This window comes from Antedon mediterranea, chromosome 6, assembly GCF_964355755.1.
Source record: "Antedon mediterranea chromosome 6, ecAntMedi1.1, whole genome shotgun sequence".
NCBI lineage: Eukaryota > Metazoa > Echinodermata > Crinoidea > Comatulida > Antedonidae > Antedon > Antedon mediterranea.
In genome coordinates, this window is record NC_092675.1 from 6,633,003 (window position 1) to 6,650,345 (window position 17,343).

At 33.8% G+C, this 17,343-nt stretch overlaps 2 protein-coding genes across 2 annotated transcripts; both read left to right on the forward strand.

Moving 5' to 3' along the window:
- The first annotated feature begins 79 nt into the window (after positions 1 to 79).
- On the forward strand, positions 80 to 12,248 carry LOC140051910 (uncharacterized). Its single transcript, XM_072097257.1, has 13 exons — positions 80 to 102; positions 220 to 266; positions 1,225 to 1,514; positions 1,786 to 2,014; positions 2,531 to 2,667; positions 3,263 to 3,338; positions 3,578 to 3,808; positions 7,151 to 7,205; positions 9,062 to 9,377; positions 9,740 to 9,968; positions 10,152 to 10,288; positions 11,018 to 11,093; positions 12,004 to 12,248. The coding sequence occupies exons 1-13, from the start codon at positions 80 to 82 to the stop codon at positions 12,246 to 12,248; spliced, it is 2,091 nt and encodes a 696-aa protein (XP_071953358.1).
- A 2,472-nt stretch (positions 12,249 to 14,720) lies between these two features.
- LOC140051913 (uncharacterized) lies at positions 14,721 to 16,048 on the forward strand. The gene has a single exon (XM_072097259.1). It carries the CDS (start codon positions 14,825 to 14,827, stop codon positions 16,046 to 16,048), a length of 1,224 nt encoding a protein of 407 aa, XP_071953360.1. The 5' UTR covers positions 14,721 to 14,824.
- The last annotated feature ends 1,295 nt before the right edge of the window (positions 16,049 to 17,343 follow it).

Consider the following 17,343-nt stretch of genomic DNA (forward strand, 5'->3'; position numbering starts at 1 on the left):
TGCGAGCGAGTTAAGAAAGGTAGTCTTAATTTATATTGGCTTCTTATCTTTTCAGGTTACTCAAGTCAAAGAGACCAGTATGGTTTTATTTGCAATTACTTAGTATACATCCGTCTTGCAAAATTACTTATGTTATAATTTAAAATAGGCTAAACGAATGGAAATTGTACTTTGCAAATATTGACGTGGCATAGATGGATTTCATTTTATCATTAACAGTTCGGCCACATGTTTTTTGTATGTGTTAATACTCAACTCTTTTATTTGTTCATATCTGCCTACTTTGTTAAATATATTTTCTTATTAATTGTTATGTATAATATTATTATGTAGCACTATACATATTAATATAATATATTAATTGCATAATAATGTTTATCAACCAGTCTATTGAAGTCATGGATTATTTGTACATTATTCTTCATTTGTCTTACTAATTATAACTTTAAGAAATAGGTTGAGCTATACTGTAGTTATGAATATTATTGAACTGAAATCTATATTATAAATAAGGTAAAATCGAGTATCGTTAATAGGTTCGTTATTAATTTAAAACATACGGTGCTTTGCAGACTAATAGATAATTTAAGCAATTAGGCTTATATCATTTAGCAAATACTTATCTGAAATGTCCTGCTTTTCAACAGATACTTCAACATCTGTGTCAGGTGATACTGGATTCGACGCGCAAACCTCTATATAAACATACATTTAATTTCTATCATTGTTAGTACATCAAAGTTTTCTAAGCAAACCTTCGTTTTATAAATTGACTCTGTAAAATGTTGCTGTTGTTGATTGTAGCGCTGTCTTCAACGTCTGGCAAGTTGACTTAATTTTTTCTACTATCTAAATTTACTATAGTGACTAAATAACCTTAGACTTAAAAACTAATTTCTCTGTGTATTAAACATGGATAACAAACTTATTTATTCATGATATACATATTCTTATATAGGCAGTGGTATACAGTCTTTATCGTTTAGCATTCCCATTGCAATCATTTGAATGTCTTGCCTGGTCAAGTTTGATTTATTGTTTCGTTTTGTTTATGCTTTTTTTCGGTAAAAAAAAAATCACACCATATTGAGTTATAACAAGAATAGTAGACAGTAGTTTGTCATCGAGTATTACTGTGGGTTTATGCTAGACACTTTACTGAGGTCCACAATAGATGTGTATTTAATAATACAACTTTATTTTGCTTTTTTTTTTATTGCATAGCTTTTGCCGACCAAGTGTGCTATGGTGATTTAGGCTGTTTTACAGACACCTATCCGTGTAGCCGTACTAAAAGTTTTCCGCCGAGATCTCCTGATTTTATTCAGACTAAGTTCTATCTGTATACCAGGAATTCTAATAACGCTTTCAAAATTGATAGAAACGACGCTTCGACACTCCAGAAATCAACATTCGATTCTAGTAAAAACACCATTTTTCTTATACATGGCTATACCGAATCTGGGCTCTATTCTAATTGGGTTAACAATGTCAGAAACCAACTTCTGAACTTAGTAAGTAAAATATGTTGCCATTACAACGATTAAAAAAATTAGAATGTCTTAAATAGTCTTGAAAATATGAATTGTATTGTAAAAAAAGGCATTTTTACAATAATTATTTTACAAACATTTTTACCTACCCAACACATCACCAGATTTCATGTAGATAATATAAACGACAAAGTAGACACAATGTGTGTAGGTAGACCTATTCATAGCCATAGCCTAGAACACTGTATTTAAATAATCTTTTTATAGTTTTTGTTTGTATATTTGTTACTAGGAAAAACAAAACGTGATAGCTGTTGACTGGGAACGTGGTGCCAAAGATATCTACTACAAATCTGTACAAAACATTCAAGTAGTCGGTGCTGAGGTAGCAAAGTTTATTGAGCTTTTGAACAATGAGCTTGGTTATCCTAACAAGAATATATACATCATTGGTCACAGTCTCGGCGCACACGCAGCTGGTTACGCTGGAGCGGCGAGCTCTGGGATTGGTAGAATTACAGGTAGGCCTTCAAGTCTATTAGACCAAAGGTGGTTGTTTTCCAAAAATCAAAAGATCCACGAAATAATCATAAATAGCAACAGATTATAGGCCTATAGAAACTCAGAAAGATTACTATGTGGTCATCGTAGTTGTCTACATTTCGTCTTTTATACCAAGAATGGCATTTGCAACGACAAGGGACGAAGGGTAGAATGAATTATGACCTCACCGGTGGTATTTTTTTCGAAATTACAACAACCATTTTCTGTTGTTTTAATTCCCCCTTTTTTTTCAATATATTATATTTAGCATCGAATATTGTATTGACATGGATGCGGAAAGAAAGTTTGATGCATATGGTTGTTTAGTATAAGTATAAGTGTAGTAGTAAATGGAGTGTAACTGTAGATTATTTTACCTATATTTGATCGAATATTAAAGACATTGACAGTAATTTTAAAGGGAAGCAATGGGGGCTCGTTTGCATTAGATCATTATAAGGCACGTGTAAACCTTAAGGTGTACTTGATTCCAGGTCTTGATCCTGCTGGTCCTGAATTTAGATATCTGGATCCTACCTGCCGCCTGGATCCTTCAGATGCATCTCTTGTGGATAACATCCACACTGATGGAGAGAGACTGGATGAATTGGGATTTGGTCTACTTCAACCGGTAAGCGCTCTTCACAAAACACAACGATTTTATTAAAAAAAACAACTTTACTCTATCTTGAAATGGGAACACAAAGCAGAATTATAGCAACAATTATTAACAAATTAACTGCTATACTTGGTATATATTGATTGGGCTATACTGGAAGAGGAGGTTATACGTAGGCCTACCCGACCTAGGTCTAACGTTTAGTAGCCTACTTGACTATACCTTTTTTGTTTGTATAACGTTAACCTCTAACATTTCTTAACAGTTCTTATTTTTTGTTTGCAATTAATTAATTAATTATCTCAAACAATACTTATTGTATCTGGTATATCTGGTGACGTCACAAAATTGTTTCAATATGTATTACATAGCACGCCTTCTGTCGCTCTCTGCATTCTGCCAAATACTTTGCTTAGTGTCTGCTGAGCGCTTAACTTACAATGCTGATTTTAATAGAAAAAAGACTCATAAAAAGTTTATAAAATACATATGAATGTATGAATATCAAACCAACGAACGCATAAATTATAAAGTTTTCCTTTACCTCACCTAAAATAATAATATTTGTAGTATTATGATAATCATTATTACTATATTTTAAAATCAGCTTGGTCACATGGATTTCTACCCTAATAGCGGCAAAGAACAACCCGGATGCCCCGTGACAGTGTTCGATGCATTGGGTAGGTTTTAAACAATATATACATAACTATAATGCTATTAATATTATTGTTATTTTGTCTGCTGCTGGATAAGATATTAAAACTCATTAATAAATCAAGTTCCACAACACACTAACCAAATTTAATGTTTGTACTATTTTGGATATTTGGAATGTTTTGAGCAAAATGTTTGTGACCACGCTTATCCATGTATATGAGTAAAATGTTAATTATTAACTAATTTCAATATTGTATTTCAGCGGATATTGATGAGGTGTCTTGCAGTCATGGTCGGTCGCATCTGTACTTTCTGGAAAGTATGGGTTCAGCAAGTTGTAGGTTCAAATCGACCCCATGTTCTACGTGGGATCGTTATGTTGCCGGCAAGTGTAGCTGTGGTTCATCCGGGTGTCCCGAAATGGGATATTACGCTGACCAAAGCAGTGCAAGAGGAAACTTTTACCTAGTCACAGGGAGTTCTTCGCCATACTGCCAATAAATTAGACAATTTAGTGGTAATCATCAACATGATTCAAATATACACCAGCATAACAAAACTATATACAGTACACAATGTTAATTGAATTAATAAGAAACAATTATAAATAATCGTTTAATAATTATTTTAATTGTTGTTTTGTTTAGATTTTAAAAGTAATACAATATGACGATAAACATTTAGTAACGTATTAAATTCAACAAAGTGATCTTATTAAACTGAATATGGAATATTGCTGTCTGTTGATTTTGTATCACGTGACATTGGTTTTTAAATCGTCCGTCTGGTAGACGAGTGCCGCTAAGGTAAAATTTTCCATTTAGCGATGAAATAAGCCTGTTTTTGTCCTCCATATAACTCATAAACATTCATCATGATCGTGAAACATTCACAACCAAAACATCGCCAAGTAACAATACAAAATAGAGATGTAAAGCAGGAAATGTTATGTTGAACAGTAACGAGGAAACAGATGTTCAGGACCGTAGACCGTAGCCAGGATATGTGTGTGTGTGTGTGTGTGTGTGTGTGTGTGTGTGTGTGTGTGGGGGGGGGGGGGAGGGGGTGATCACTATGACACTAAGTAATTGGGTCACCAGGTACATCCAGGGACAAAAAATGCGGGTTATTTTCCGGGTGAAAATCGGCAATTTATTTGCAAAGTTTATAAATTTACAGACATGTATCGCTCGGCGTACGCTCATACAGAGGAGAAGGTATGAGTTGTTCATGAACGAGTTTACGAATTTTTCAATTTACGAATAAGCTTTTGTACTGTGGGGCACGTATTTGGAAAATGTTCAGAGATGAGGGTGAGGTATTTGGCATGTCGAGAATGGGGGTTCGAGTCGGTTAGGGGGGGGGGGGGGGGTGTCGCTGTAAGGGGGGGGGGGGGGAGAGGGCTGTTTCCCCCTGATGTTTAGTGTAACTTTTTTTTTTTAATGTATGGTGTATGGTGGTGTGGTAACTGTTTGTCTGTGGTTATGATGATGCCTTGGGTAATTATTAACGATTAATCTGAAGAATGTAGATAACAAATTACGTGACGACTAACGAAGATTACTAAATTGATTACATTCTTAAGGAATAGTTGAAGTCGAGATTATTGTACATTTATTTGTTTCGTGACTCGTGTATCCGTCTATAGAGTCGACAAGATATTCCTGACTTTCTCGACAAACAACGAGGGGTAACACTACCCTGTGAAAGATGACTTGAAGCCAGATTGTGTGTGTCGTATCTGAATTACAGACACAATTATATTACTACCATTTGCACATTCTTTGGTAAATAACAGTGTGCTGGGTTGGAGAAGAAAATCAAAACTGAAAAAGATTATATTACATAAGGGCTACGACGTAAATACCACTTTTATCCTCCTTTTTAATCCAACAATAATCAAAGTAAAATTTGAAACCCACCCCCACACCCACCAAAAACCAACTAAAGCTCTCAGGAGAAAATCCCATTTTAAAATGTGATGGCGCTAGTTACGATCCGTTGAGCATGATTAACTAATGAATGATGTAATGCATAAACGGACATACATATTATAGGATAAAGATTTGTTCTCGTGGTCCATTGCGAGTTCAGGTTATAGACAGCTGTACCACCGCATGCTTTTGTAATAGCTGTTATATGTGTAAAAAAAAATTATGAACGAATTTAGCTAATTGCTGATTTTGTACTTGTCATCAGAAGTCTGATTAGTGGCCGACGTCATAGAAAAAATGATTATTATCCGGATTGAAAAAATGTAAACTTTTACCCATACCAAAGATTGTATAGCGCCGCTACCCATACTTGTCTACATATTTCTCTTTCTGTTGTAAATTAACATAGTTATACCCGCATTTCTTTTAGTCGAATTAGTCCTAAATATGATATGAATGAATAGGCCTAATGAATGTTTATATAGAACAGTTGTTTTATATAACATTTAAATAGATTCTTGTCATTTAAATCATATTGAATAAAAGCTAGGCTTAGCCTACATTTAATTCACATTGAAACAGTAACATTTATTTGTTTTTTAATATAATATATTAAATATTATTTTTAATCGGATTTTATAAACACTGTAGTGTTAATTATGTAAAAAAAAAAGACCAAACAATTCTAGGCCTAGCTAGGCTGAAGCGCCTAGGCCTAGCCTAATATAACACTCCTAGTTAGGCTAGTAACAAAATGTATGTATTACCAATGTAAAATTCAATAGAATATGATATTAAATGATTAGTAAATAAACAATTATATTACTTTAACCTCATTCGAAGTATGTAAATACTTTATTAGTCCTGAGAGACAACGTGACTTCACGTGGTACACGCGAGAAAAATATTATGGAATGCACTGAATTTTTAAACTTGAAATATCAAAATCATACAAACGATCTAAAGCTAATTTAATGTTTTGGACGGCGTAGATCTGTTTTTAATAGTGCGGGCGGGGGTAACGTATACAAATCGAAATACTTTGCGAGCGAAGCGAGCAACCTTAGGCTGAGGGCCAGTGGGCCGCCAAGTCTCTTTGAGTAATTTATAGGTCGTTTCAATCGATTTCTGAGCACATAAAAATTCCGCCCAGAAGAACACAATTATTTTGGGTTACGCACTTTTTAGGCACTGGGCCTAATGCGCCACTGGTTATATTCACGCAAAATCTATTCTTCTTAGATACTGTATTTTCTGAAATTATATACGATACATCTTGCTCAAAGTCTTACTTTCTATTTCATTTCAAACAATTTAATGATTTTGCTGTTGAAAAAGTGAGGGTGAGGACAATCCTCCACTAAAAATATTTGTGTGGGAGGATCTCCCCAGGATCTGCGTCGGTGGTTTTAGCCTAAGTTAGTACATTATCTCTCCAAAAATTTACTTCCGTCGCGATACCAGTCTCACACTAAATCTTGCGGCGGAAGTACAAAATAGGCGGTGCTGTATTTTAAAAGAAAACAGTATAATATAACAACAAAATTCCAAACGTGATAAGACATTTTTTTCATACACGGAAAAAAGTACTATTGAACGAAGATATTGTGAAGATAAAATATAACTTGATGGGAATAAAATAGATTGATTCACAAATGATAATTGTCATGATGGTTTAAACGAATTACAGTAGGAACAATAACACCGAAGATTTGGATGAAAACTATAAATTTAGAATAACATAGTTATAGGAAATCTGACAAATCAGAATAGAAAAAGTGAAACCTCTAGAAATGTATTTTTTATAAGCAAAGAATTCTCATAAACACAAATATTTTGTGCTGTATATATTGAGCGTGTACAATACATTTGGTAAGATAAGCATTTTGAATGTTTAACAGATGAAGAACCGGATTGTGGAACTTGTATACGAGGAAACAACCGCGTCCCAGATTAGTAGACTTAGTTAACTCTCCGATACCGGTTATGGACATTTTATTTCAGATACATTTCTTCAAAAAAGAAAGCAAACTAAATAAAAACATAGGACAGCCGTATACAAAACGGTATAAAGTAAGCAGATAAAATGTAGAAAACATTATGACAGGAATGCATGGTCACTAATACAGCAATTTCATTGAAAAGCCCCAACCCAATACTTTGTAAAGTATGATATACCATGGATTAATGAGATTCTATTTTTTACTCCATGGATATGCAGAGCCGGTTTAACCTTCATGAAACCCCAAACTACAACATTAGTAAATTACCTGTTGATGAAATGGAAGAAACCCACAGTTTACAGGTGTCCGCTTATTTCTAAACATATTTGAAGTTGTCACTTGTCAATTTTCACTAATAGCACTATTAGAAGTCATGGTTAGGGTATTGTACTTTATGTAATATTACTAAATGACGCCAGTGAAAAATAAATAATAGAATATCAACATGTGTCATTATTCAATATATAAAAATAGTATGCAATTAAAGGACACGGAGAATACATGTGCAGCAGCAGTGCATTAAAAAATATATAAATACTATACCGTGGCTTTGATGGTTTAGATACTATTAAAACAAACTTAGATATTGAAAAAAAAGTATGTTCTTATACATATGTTTAGTTTTTGATATCAAATTTTCGTTTTTTTGTGAAGGTGAAGATAAACGTTGAAACTTACCAACGTTTCGTGCGTTAGCATCGCACTTTTTCAAGGTAGTGGTGTCAGCTTGGTTTGCCGACACTGATCATGGCATAGTCACGTGATGTTGATATCAAAAATATTTTGGGAAGGAGATGAAATTTTTCAATTTCATATGTTTAGTATTTCATCGCAAACTGAACAATTCGTTCGCAATCATTACACTATTACATGCACCTGTAGAGCATTTTATGAGTTTAAGAAGCCGATTTCTATATAGCCAAAACTGTCAATTATTTAAAACACCACTCACGCTTATCCATATCTATATCCATTATCGTTTTACTTGATAAGGTAATGTTTATCGATTTTATAAATGAAAAATCTACAACCTTTATGGTAAGATAAGTTTAAGTAAAACTGCGGTTCACATTTTAGAAGTGCTAATTTTCATCATGCATCATCTATGATTTCAGCAATTACCATTAACAAGGTGTGAAAATTCTCATCAAAACGGGCTCTTAAAATGTTTGGTTAGGCCCATTTGAACGATAAGAGTAATAACTATTTAGCTTATCCAAACAACTTTAACAAATTATTTATAAGTTTATAGCGGTCATTAAAAGATATTTCGTGACTGATGACATCAAACAACAGTATAAATCAAGAATTTTCCTTTAGAAATTAACTAAAACGAAAGCGAATTCCATCACTACGAGTTGCTGAACGAAGAAGAAACAAAAACTACTTTATCTTTAATATTTAGTACTGTTTTTTTAAAGCTAACTACTGTACCACGTTCTTTTGAAATGCTGTTGTTGCTTATTATAGCTTTATTTGCAGGATCTGGTAAGTTTTTATGCAATATTTCCTTTGTATTATATCTAAAAACACAGAAGAAAATATAATTATAACAATCTAAAAGTCTTCAAATTAATGGAACAGAGAAAACGGAGAAAGAAGAAAGAGAAGAAACTTAATTGGAAAAACGTATCAATTTGGTGAATGTTGGTGTCTCTTTCTATAGTATGGATAGTCATCAATGACCTCAAAGGGCAAAGAGATAGAGCCTTGCTTGCCAAAACCAATATAACAAATTAAATCAAGTAGGCCTAGCTTTCAAGTAAACAGAATATACAATAGTAGGCCTATAGTATAGATATTTTAAAGCTTAAGCTTTCTAATTTCCACAGTTGCAGCAGATAAGGTATGCTACGGTGATTTGGGCTGCTTCACAGATGATCCACCATGTGACACCTTCCGAGATTTCCCGCCACGATCTCCCGATTATATCAACACAAACTTTCTCCTGTACACCCGCCTTAATGATGACATTCCCATGACGATTGATAGAACAAATCCATCGTCATTGAAGATATCAACATTTAACTCATTGAAAAGAACTGTTTTTCTTATCCATGGCTACACCGAAGCTGGACTCTTCTCTGATTGGGTTCAGAATGTGAAAACCAAATTGCTGGAAATAGTTAGTACTTACCGTTTCTTTACCACAAAACTTCTAAAATACTGGTTACATTTACGATGATAGAATTTGTAGTTGTTTTACTTTTTGTAAATCTATATGCAGTAGGGGCATCCTTATTTAGGATATAAGGGAACAGTTTCTTTTAGAATTAATGAAGGTCAATATTTTTAACATTACGGCCAAATCCTATTTGGGGAACACCTCTACTATTAAGGAGACACTTTGTTGGACCTCGAAACAGTGGTGCTACTGTAATATGCATTATTTTGTGGAAATAATCTTTTCCTGAAATAAAGGTCTATAAGAATATTTAAATATGAAATACATTGTTTAGAAATGCTTATCAATATTATTCTCGCCAGGAAAACGTAAATGTAATCGTTGTTGATTGGGGAATAGGAGCCCATGATATTTATTATAAATCAGTGCAGAATATCAGAGTAGTTGGTGCTGAGCTGGGCATGTTTATTCAATTTTTAAATAAAGAGCTTGGCTATCCAAACAGAAAGGTACACATCATTGGACACAGTTTAGGTGCACACACTGCCGGTTACGCAGGAGCAATGAATCCTGGGATTGCTAGAATTACAGGTAGAATACCGTACATCTTTATGTTATCAGATTTATTTATCAAATTAAAATCATTATGTATTATTATTAGACACGATATTTAAAGAAACAGAATTTAAAATAGAATACTAAGATATATTTTCATTTAATCATTCGACAAGTTAGCTTGTTTGTAACAACACATTAAATTAACATTGTTTGCAGGACTTGATCCTGCTGGTCCAGAATTCCGTTACAATCATCCTGACTGCCGCCTTGACCCAACAGATGCGGTTCTTGTGGATAACATTCATACAGATGGAGAGACCCTTGTTAGTCTTGGTTTTGGTCTACTTCAACCGGTGAGAGCATTTCTAATTTATTTCCACAAATCAGATTCATAAAAACAACAAACAATGGACAGTAGTAATGTGGAACAAAAAAAATAAACATCTTAGAATCTCATTCCGTATTATAAGTTCATTCTGATAATATAGGAAAGGTGGAATGTGCAATTGTCCCAGATAAGATAGGCCTATTGACCATTTTTATCTAAGCAGTAATCATAGAAAACGTTTCCGGAATAATAATATTCTGGTGCCATAGGTGTTAATTAATTGAATTTACTTGGAATGTACACGTATCTTTGAATATAGACCCATACATTTATTGAGTACAAAACAATCAATCAGAGTAAAACATTATCATTAAGATATTTTATTAAAACAAAATAAAATAAAAGAGAGTTGAGTTAGCGAGAGTTCACTGCTAATGTTATATGTACATACATAACATACATTATAGACCTATTTGAATGAAGAAAGAATAGCCTAAGTTAATGGCGACATGCCCTCTAAAGGGGAAACACATTAAACGAACAGTACATGAATGTTCAGTATCAGCTTCTCTAGTAAATAAGGACGAAACACTACACAATAAGAGTCACAATGTGTAAATAATGGTAATGAAGAATCTTAGTAAAAACAAACATTAACAGTTCAATGAGAAGATTTTTTGGGTGTTTGGGTGTGGCATGTTTTTGTTTAGTAGTTTACGTTTAGTCATTTTGTAACTCGTCATTTTTTAAACAGCTTGGTCACATGGACTTCTATCCAAATAGTGGAAAAGAACAACCCGGATGTCCTGCAACCGTATTCGATGCTCTTGGTAGGTACAACATGAACTATGAATACATACAACGAACTTAAGTTAATGGTACTGGTGGTACTAATGGTATATAAATAATCGTACGAATTAAAAAAAAAAAAATAAAGATGTGATAAATTAACAAAAATATTAACGAAAGCACTCAGAAACTGACTGAAACACTTACTAACTGACGAACACCTAACGTAAAATTGTAAAATTCTTCTACAAAGATTTACTGCGAATATATATTTATATATATCCAATCTGCAGACAGTACTGTTTCGATCTTCTTAGATCTCGTCAGTGCAGCTCAGGTTTTGAAATGAAATGTACCGCAGGTATATATATTATTTATGTTTGTGTCTTAATGCTGTGTGTGATTAGATCTAGACATTTTCACCTTTACACATTTTCTATTTTGTTCCTAATTTTCTAATAATTACAACGAGGGTGTTTCGCTTCATGATGTAGTGGAAAGAGGACGTATAATTATGTGAACCCCAAACACGTCAGTAGCTCGCATAGCTTTAACTCTATTCCACCAGCGTGGGATTCGAACCCACGAATTTGTTTTGTTTGCTCAGTCGACTGAGTTAACCGGTACTCAAAATGAAGTTCATAAATATGCATATTTATGACGCCATGATTAATTACGTAATATGAAGCGCGTTTTTTTTAAAATGGAAAATAAAATTGTTAATAATAATGATAACTTAAAATTTGTAGTCGCTATCGTGCTAACAAACAAACATACAAAGCAAGTACTATACTTGGCAAAATAGATGTTTGATAGATCTTATTATGGCGGAGATATTTAAAGAGAAGGGAGAAAGTAATTGCATTTCGAATCCCGCCTCTCCTAACACACCTCCTTGAAAAGTGTCGACCCTAAATAAAAATATCAATTGTATTTTCTATATTATTTAAGCGGCCATCGATGAGGTGTCTTGCAGTCACAGCCGATCTCATCTCTACTTCCTTGAGAGTATGGACCAGTCAGCCTCTTGTCAGTTCAAATCCTACCCGTGTGCCAGCTGGGACCGTTTCGTTGATGGAAAGTGTTCAGACTGTGGCTTATTTGGCTGTCCAGTCATGGGTTATTACGCCGACCTAAGCCTAGCGAGTGGAAGCTTTTATCTAAACACAAGGAGTTCTGAACCATTCTGCAAGTAGACCCGAACCAAGGCTGGTTGACAGGCTTGCTCAATTACATGCTGGATGGAGCATTTGACTTAAATAATCAATTAAATATACACAACAATTTTAAAAAATCAACTTAATGATAATTTTAATGAGAATTATTGAAATTGATTAAAAAATAAATAGTAAATAAAATGAACATACTATTCATCTGAGGAATTGTTGTCTTTCTGTCAAAAACATAAATCATAACTATATTCTGAGAAATTGGAAATGATATCAATACGAAGATCAACTAGATATAGAAAGGTATATCATGACTATTGAATATATGTGAATACTACGTAAGACGACTAGCGTGTTTGTATTATAACGTTAGTTCATTAAATTGTTTATGTCCACTCTAACAAACCCACTTCGGACTGTGCTCTATGTTACAATTATCGTAAATCTTCTAATAGTAACCCACACTCTAATAGTAAGCCTCCTTCTAATAGTAACCCACACTCTAATAGTAACCCACACTATAATAGTAACCCTCCTTCTAATAGTAACCCACACTCTAATAGTAACCCTCCTTCTAATAGTAACCCACACTCTAATAGTAACCCCCCTTCTAATAGTAACCCACACTCTAATAGTAACCCCCTTCTAATAGTAACCCACACTCTAATAGTAACCCTCCTTCTAATAGTAACCCACACTCTAATAGTAACCCCCCTTCTAATAGTAACCCACACTCTAATAGTAACCACCCTTCTAATAGTAACCCACACTCTAATAGTAACCCTCCTTCTAATAGTAACCCACACTCTAATAGTAACCCCATTCTAATAGTAACCCACACTCTAATAGTAACCTCCTTCTAATAGTAACCCACACTCTAATAGTAACCCTCCTTCTAATAGTAACCCACACTCTAATAGTAGCCCCATTCTAATAGTAGCCCCCTTAAAATAGTAACCCACACTTTAATAGTAACCCCCTTCTAATAGTAACCCACACTCTAATAGTAACCCCCCTTCTAATAGTAACCCACACTCTAATAGTAACCCCCCTTCTAATAGTAATCCACACTCTAATAGTAACCCCATTCTAATAGTAACCCACACTCTAATAGTAACCCCCCTTCTAATAGTAACCCACACTCTAATAGTAACCCTCCTTCTAATAGTAACCCACACTCTAATAGTAACCCCATTCTAATAGTAACCCACACTCTAATAGTAACCTACACTCTAATAGTAACCCCCTTCTAATAGTAACCCACACTCTAATAGTAACCCTCCTTCTAATAGTAACCCACACTCTAATAGTAGCCCCATTCTAATAGTAACCCCCTTAAAATAGTAACCCACACTTTAATAGTAACCCCCTTCTAATAGTAACCCACACTCTAATAGTAACCCCCCTTCTAATAGTAACCCACACTCTAATAGTAACCCCCCTTCTAATAGTAACCCACACTCTAATAGTAGCCCCATTCTAATAGTAACCCCCTTAAAATAGTAACCCACACTTTAATAGTAACCCCCTTCTAATAGTAACCCACACTCTAATAGTAACCCCCCTTCTAATAGTAACCCACACTCTAATAGTAACCCCCTTCTAATAGTAACCCACACTCTAATAGTAACCCTCCTTCTAATAGTAACCCACACTCTAATAGTAACCCCACTTCTAATAGTAACCCACACTCTAATAGTAAGCCCCCTTCTAATAGTAACCCACACTCTAACAGTAACTCCCCTTCTAATAGTAACCCACCTTATAAGTCAATCTATAATAATAACAACCCACTACGCAAAGAGTAACCCATGGGGTTTACTATTAAAGTCACAAAAACTATTGACAAAATGACACTAGAATCAACATTTTGTTTATTTTATATTTTTCTTTTCAATATGAAGACTGGTCGTTTTTGATGCAGCCGTATTTTAAAAATAAGGAGATAATGCATGTTGATCTCGGGAATCCATCTCTTGTGTTAGAACATGGAGGTAAAAATAAAAATACTAATTTTACCTCTATGGTTACAGTAACAAAATGTTAATTACACAATGTATATTTAATGCAAAGTTGTTAGAATATTGAAGCCAAATGTTATCGTCAATAAGATAACACAGATACACACAACGCAACTGATAAACGTGTTGGATTATAGCTATTGATAATTGAGCCATTAAATATCTGTGTTGCTTAGATTTTCTGCTATTCTGTTTAAAGTTATAACATTTCTAAAGTTGTTCACAGTATAAAACAAACTTTGCTGGTGATTATATACAGCAATTGTCTCATGTAACCAAGCGACAATCGATTGGGACGCTATAAGAGTTCATTAAATCAATTTAAAGGTTTGTTATATTCTGTTTAGCACTATCAATGCCTTTAGGTGATTAGAAGACCGTTGACATAGTTGCAAACAGTGAACAAAAGACACGTACTTGAGTTTCTTTGTTCTGTTGTTTGTAAAGACTGTTTCTAAAAACAACTTACTTAGTCTTACTTACTCTATGATATACTTGGTTCGTATAACTGAGCAGTGAAGATCACTATTTTCTATACATCGTTGCGATTTTCATCTTCACACAATATTGAGTGAACTCAAAATGACAACTGTAGTGAGGACATCACGGAACCATGGGCTTCATCGTGCTATTGCAGATTGTAGATTACATCAAGTAAGGTTACTAGTCGATATGGGATCAAATGCGAATGGCCGAGATAAATCTGGACGAACACCGTTGATGGCTACGTGTACAATTGATGATGAGCAAAAAGGTCTTAAGATGGCACGTATATTTTTACACGCTAAAGCAGATATTAACAGTAAAGATGTACTCGGACGATCTGTGCTTTCTTACGCTGCCTTATTTGGTAGAGAATTGATAGCCGCACGTTTGTTACAGGAAGATACAATAGAGAAAAATGTTCCTGATCTTAACGGCGACACGCCACTGAATCTAGCAGCTTCTAAAGGACATTTAGAGGTCACTAGACTTATTGCCAGCGTCCTTATTCGTGAGGGTCTAGGCGTTGACACTCGAAATAATGAGGGCTGCACTGCTTTGCTTTTAGCAACAAAGAATGGACATTACCAGTGCGCTAAGGTATTATTAACCGAAGGGAACTCATCAGTGTACACCAGAGATAATATATTATATATGAATGCTACAGAATGGGCAAAGTACAGCCAAAAAATGTTTGAAGGATCTTTAAAGGAGAGCAGTGTTTCTTTACTCCAAACTTTCAAAGGCCAGCGCCATTCTATTGAAAACTTAGGAATTCATCAACCTCATTTCTTACGTATAAATTTACCACCTATTCAACTACAAAACTTGAATAGTTCTTTCACAAAATCTTATGGTTTGAATCCAAATCAAACATGGTGCATTATAAACGAACTTAGGAATCGCCAAAATAACTTAACTGATCTAATAAATATCTTAGAAGATATGGAAATAAAGGAAGATGAAAAAGAGGGAAAGAATAAAGATCGAGCGATGAGTACAATCAGTTCAATCGAAACACCATTCCCGAAGAATACAGATTCTCATCAGAAAACAAAACCGTACAACTTCAACCATGATTTAAGAATATTGTTTGAATTATATCAAAATCAGTTATCGAACAGACCACCACAAATATATAGGCCGGTGACAATGGCTACTGATAGGCGGCCTAGCTTCGAACCGATAGAACTTGAATCTAGGAGATCATTTGGACGCAGAGTTTCAACCAGACGTGGCAGTACGATGGGTAATCAACAGCCGATGCTACTCCGACGTAAGACGTCTTCAAATCTTTATCCCACCTACCAGCCTAGCTCATAATTATTTGTTGGTGTAATGAAAAGATCAAATCTGTTATTTTCCCCAATATATTGCAATTTTAAGATAATCGAAGACGTTTCAAATTTGTAGATATTTACTTTCCAATGTGTTAACTCTAAATAGAATTGAATGATTGTTTCAAACAGGAGGATATCGTAATAATACTGTGGTAAAAAGATTGCTTTGAAACGATGAAACCAAATGGCTATACAGTATACTTCTTTATAAATGATAATGCAAATAACCATTTCAAAACAGTAACCTTTCTATGAGCCAATGTATATAAACCGGATAAAGTTTAATATACAATTATTATTAAAAAACTATTGTTTGGAATTATTGTGCTCTTGTTGTTATCAAATACATATTATATGAGCTCGATTAACAGTACGAACATGTAATATACTCACGAAGTAATAAATACATTCAGTAATTTCAGGAGAAAATATCAGTCTTTTAAAAGCAGGATTTATTATCGTTTATAAATTATTAGTGCTTATTTTCGTTTCGTTTATTTTCCACTCATTTAAATGCATTTAAACAAACATTATCGACGAGATGCAAGAGTTGCAGTAGCCTACTTGGTAAATAGAAGAAAACAATATGTAACACTATGAAATCTTGAATTAAAATATAATAAGATTTATTATGTCATCAAACAATATAATATTAATAGGTTTTAAATGTAATAATATTCAAAAACAAAATACACAGTCAAGTTCCGCATATTGTAGGCTAATTCTAATATACAAAAAAACCCAGACATTGTATAATTGCAGCAAATACAAATATTATAATACATTATAGTTGTTCCATTAACAAACATTCTTATTAACAATGTACTATGTGTTCTGAAAATTAATTAACAGTTAATTTCTTTTTTTTCCCATTTGTATCTGTACCTTTTGGTTATATGTCGGCATAATAATATTATCTAGGTCTAAATAAATGTTTATTAAATAAACAAAATGTAACGAAGTTCATGTATGCACATATTTTGACTTACACGTGTTACAGCTGATAAAAACATTGATTACCGTATGTCAATGTCATCTATCGGTAAGTAGTCTTCGTAGCATGTTATAAACAAACCTGGCAAAATATTGTATGTGGAAAGACAGCACTGAGGATCGTGCAACATCAATAACCCACGTGATACCATCATGGTAATAAAGGTTTAATATTATTCGAAAGGTAGGTAGTTTATTTTATTCGGACAGAAACTCGACCTAACTATATTAATAGTAATAAAGTATTAATATTACTATACAATAACTTTTAAGTAGTTGGCAATA

Coding starts and splice junctions, on each gene's coding strand:
- LOC140051910 (XM_072097257.1), top strand. CDS start 80: ATGGTTTTATTTGCAATTACTTA. Junction 1,515..1,785: donor GAAACCAACTTCTGAACTTA/GTAAGTAAAATA, acceptor ATTTGTTACTAG/GAAAAACAAAACGTGATAGC. Junction 3,339..3,577: donor GACAGTGTTCGATGCATTGG/GTAGGTTTTAAA, acceptor ATTGTATTTCAG/CGGATATTGATGAGGTGTCT.
- LOC140051913 (XM_072097259.1), top strand. CDS start 14,825: ATGACAACTGTAGTGAGGACATCACGGAACCATGGGCTTCATCGTGCT.